The following is a 4300-nucleotide window of genomic DNA, read 5'->3' as shown; positions in this document are numbered from 1 at the left end:
GCCTTTTGGGTTTTGGACATATAGGTGCATGCCAACTTCAATATTTGGATTTGATGACTCTTGAGTGAGGCAAACATGTCTTTTGGAAAGTAGCTTTGTTTCAATAGATGCTCAAATGTTGATGAACACCAACTATATAGAATCAGGAGAGCATAAGGAAAGGAGAAACATATAAACAAACCATAATAATATCTTCTTTTCAGACAAGGCAGGCCGATGGTTACATTTTTTGTGGTTTAAACTAGGCTTTATTGTTTTGGAGAGAAAACACTTGTGCTTTTATGTATGAAGGCTGCTGTGGCTTTTCTTGACACAAAGACACTGAAACAACTTTACTCATGACAAGATAGAGTCGGCAGTTAAGAGGAAGACAAATTAGCTACAATAATACAAACTATTCCTTTATTAAGGAAAGAAAGATAGGGATTAAGCCAAGATTATACCAAGTACAGTCGAACTAAACTATTAAGTTTTACACTCCTTTTCAATAAGAAAATAATTTTTCTCTCAAATTTACTGAACTATGAGGGAATTAAATCATCTTTGATTTGCTTTCTCACTAGTCTTATGCACAGTTTCAGCCACATTTACAGCTTTATGGCTCTTGCAACCTAAAAGCCCAGTACTCGGGCAAGTTTTTTGCACCTCTTTGCCTACTGTGTTCTTGTTTTTGGTGGTTTTATCGGTTGCATATCTTGAATTTATGTTACCACTAATGCAAAAGTTTTTTTCATCATAATCGGAGATAATGGACGAGTAATCAGCAGCACTGGCTGTGACAACGCTCCACTCAATGCTGACCTCACTTGGCGCGTACTGAGTTGTTGGAGACATACAACTGCTAGACATACAATCACCTGAAGTTTGTGTATTCACAAGTCCATATCCACTGCTGGATATATTCTCAATTTCGAATAAATCGGAGCTAGCATCGCTAGCCATGTCATCACAGACCGTGCTGCTTCCGTTGGTAGTTGTAGGGAGGTTTTGGGCTTTAGGAATAGCGTCCCAAGTTAACATAGAGAGTTTCCTCTCTAAGTTCACTGCTATATCTCCTTTTCCCATTTTGCCAGAGCCAAACACTTCCAGTGATTTCCTCTGCTCTTCAATGCTTTGACCTTGAGCCAAACTCAACGCAAAAGGACCTACCCCATGCTTTGGTCCTGGCTGAGAAATTGCATGTCCTATGCTTTCATCCACATAAACTGCTTTCTTGTCCGAACAAGGTTGACAGCTGATGCTGTCCAGAAATCTTCTTCTTGTTATCTTCTTCTGCTTTGTCTGACATCCATTTCGCCGAATATTTTGTAACAGTGCATTTTGACTGTTCCAGCTGCTTGCCTCAGAACAAATGCTAGGAGTTCCCGACTGTACATTGGGTTTCAGGTTTGGCGGATCTGTTGTCTTGTACTTCATAACCCCATCTGGAGGGAGAGGGGCAGCTCCATAATCCAAGTCCATGTTGAAGTACTTGTCAGCACCAAATATGCTAATCTCTCCATCTTTGGACTTGTTTCGTTCTAGTTGTTTTACCTGTTGAGGAAATACAAATGCAATAGTAGGATCTTGAACTGGTGCTGCTGAATTCTTAAACGCAAAGTTTTCTTCCTTTGTTTTGAGATAAGAAAAAGACTCCATGCGAAGATTCGCGAGGTTATCTTGGTTGCTGTTTAAGGACGGCTTTGCAGCAGCTGCCTTAGCAGCTTTTACTGCAGTCAAGGAAAATGGGGTCTCAGGGTGTGAAATAAGAGCAGACTCAACTGCACCACCAATTTTCTGTACAAAGCTCTCTTCAGGGTTGCTGAGGTAACAAGAAAATGATGCAATACGAAGGCTGGTCGTATTATCATCGGCTGCCATGGAGACAAAAAATGTTTTTTCCTTCCAAAAAGTTACAGAAGTTTTGAACTAAAAATAATATTAGTTCGAGAGGACTTGTACGTATTAATATCTTGGGAAGAATCAATCAAATTGACTTATATAAAGCAGCTTAGCAACATACATACATAAGTGTCAAAATATTTTGGAGGGAGACTTACTTTAGAAGCAAAAGTTAAAAGAATTGAAAGTCATAGGATGAATTTTGATTTGAAGAGGTTTTGTTTTCTCTTGGTTCTGTATGCACTCCTTTTATAACATGGCTTTACATGGAAACATGAGGGAAGGGGGTCGGGTAGCTTTAAGATGGTGGATCCTACATGTTTGGAGAAGCCTAATATTGACAGCCTTATAAACTCTCACCAAATCTAACACAATAAATCACAGACTTTACAGTACCTCTGATGTTCCTTCAACCAAAGATAATTCTATACCTAACAGTTTGCAGTTAGTCAGTCATTACATCCACAGGAAGAATGCAATATTAACTACAGATAATAAATGCAACGGGACTTCTGCGATAACAAGAGGCTCAAAAGAGAACTCAAAAACAAAGACAGAGATCCGCCACTCATCCAAGTGAGGTAGGGACTCAAGACAACACATCATAATGAATTTTGAATTTGATGCCTCTCCAAAAATTCAATAGTTCAATGATTTGGCTATCCTATGGTTAAGGGTTATCAGTTTTACAGACTCATTTATGTGTACATGGCTTTTGCTTTGGCCTTTCTGTTAGATAAATGCCTAGTTGGATCCGAGATGGTTGCATATCGATCTGTAACAACATTGAGAGTAACCTGGCCCATGTCCAGTTCTGTAGTAAACTGTTTCACCGGAGTAAGATCACAGCTAGATGTTCTTGAAAAATAGGACATCAGAAAGTAAGTCTGATTCCTAACAATAAATAACTCATTCTGCTGAGCTGGAATCTCTAAAAAAACTGCTATAAATACATGGTATATAGCAAAGTAAATCAAGAAAAAAAGATAATAACTATAATAGTAATAATACTACACAAAGAGATCGAGATGAAGCCCTTTAATAAACAACCAATGAGGCATAAAAACTAAAAACTTTTCTTACCTGCAACCACTAAATAAGAAGAACGAAAAAGGAAAAGAAAAAGAAAAAGATTACCATGACAAACTGCAGGGATCTCTTCTTGTAGTTGTCAACTTTGAATGCCCAGGGGAAAAAGAATCATACTTACTCTGGCGTACAGGGATCCCTTCACGCCTTTTACTATAAGGAGGTGGAGTTGTTATCTCCAACAACCCAGTATCTTTTGACAGCAAACAAAACCTTTTCTGGAATAAGAGGACCATCCTCATTATCTACCATTTTTGTCTTCCACCTCATACCAGTTGCAATTCGTTTAACTTGGCCAAGAGTATCTGCATGATCTCGGAGTATAACTGCACCTTCTGGTCTAAGAATCCTGTCCATCTCTAGTAGAATGTCTTCAACATTACATCTGTATGCAAGTATATTCAAAGAACTCAGATGCAGTAGAAATACTCACATAATCAGAAAGTTTACAAGATCTAACTCGACGAGCGTGCTGATTAGATGTTCTTTGTTAATCTGATCACAGAAACCTCTGATGAAGATTTTGATTACTGAAACTATTAGCAATGAAGGATATGTCTGGATTTAGACGTATCATTTTTTTTCTCACTAGAACATGATGTTGAGTAGAACGATGGTAAAGCCAGCAATGTTGTAGGGAGTGAATGTTGGGCCTCTAAGCCCAACATATCCACAAGATGAGTATCGCATAGATGCAAATGTTAAGATGGATCTGCAGTCATACAAGATTAGATAAGATTGAACTAATCACTTCCATCAGAAGATACAGCTAGCGCATATAGAGGATAAAAGGAGAGAATGTGGCTTGAGATGGTTTCGCCATGTGTCACATACAGGGGCGAAGCCACCTTTTACTAAGGGTGGAAATATTACAAAAAATTACACTGTGTATATAAGTAAAATACTGATTTTAGATATATAAAACATATATTGAACACCCTTTGTCGAATTTTTTTTTAACTTCTTTTTAGTCTGAACACCCTTGGAAAATTTCTGGCTTTGCCACTTGTTACATATGACTTCAAATGCACCGGTTCTGCGGTTCATAGATGTGAAAACATGACGAATGAAGGTGTTAAAAGAGGAAGAGGTAGTAAATCACATGGAACGAAGTTATCACAAAAGATTTAAAATATCTCGGACCTAGGCAGATCCAGCAAAAGAGAGAAAAAGATGGAAGTTTAAAATTTGTAAAGATGATACCAACCAGAAGATTATTGCTTACCAGAAGACTCTTAGTATACTAGAGATATAACTGCTAAAGTATATTAGAGAACTCCAAGTGTAAGATAATCCTTAAGTACGGAGTATTGAGATATTATGGACCGAA

At 37.9% G+C, this 4300-nt stretch overlaps 2 protein-coding genes across 3 annotated transcripts in view; both read right to left on the bottom strand.

Annotated features, from left to right (window-relative positions):
- On the bottom strand, positions 332-2378 carry LOC109223810 (protein PHYTOCHROME KINASE SUBSTRATE 3-like). The gene has a single exon (XM_019388248.1). The coding sequence runs from the start codon at positions 1858-1860 to the stop codon at positions 538-540; it is 1323 nt and encodes a 440-aa protein (XP_019243793.1). The 5' UTR covers positions 1861-2378; the 3' UTR covers positions 332-537.
- Positions 2479-4300, bottom strand: part of LOC109223809 (probable methyltransferase PMT2) — an 8469-nt gene continuing 6647 nt past the window's right edge. For both annotated transcript variants that reach the window (XM_019388246.1, XM_019388245.1), the window contains exon 7: positions 2479-3355. In XM_019388246.1, coding sequence (XP_019243791.1) covers positions 3124-3355 — 232 coding nt within the window. In that variant the 3' untranslated portion in view covers positions 2479-3123. The remainder of the gene's footprint in view (positions 3356-4300) is intronic.

This window comes from Nicotiana attenuata, chromosome 3 (assembly GCF_001879085.1).
Source record: "Nicotiana attenuata strain UT chromosome 3, NIATTr2, whole genome shotgun sequence".
Lineage (NCBI taxonomy): Eukaryota > Viridiplantae > Streptophyta > Magnoliopsida > Solanales > Solanaceae > Nicotiana > Nicotiana attenuata.
The sequence above is the reverse complement of the archived record's forward strand: the minus strand, read 5'-3'. Positions and strand labels throughout refer to the sequence as shown.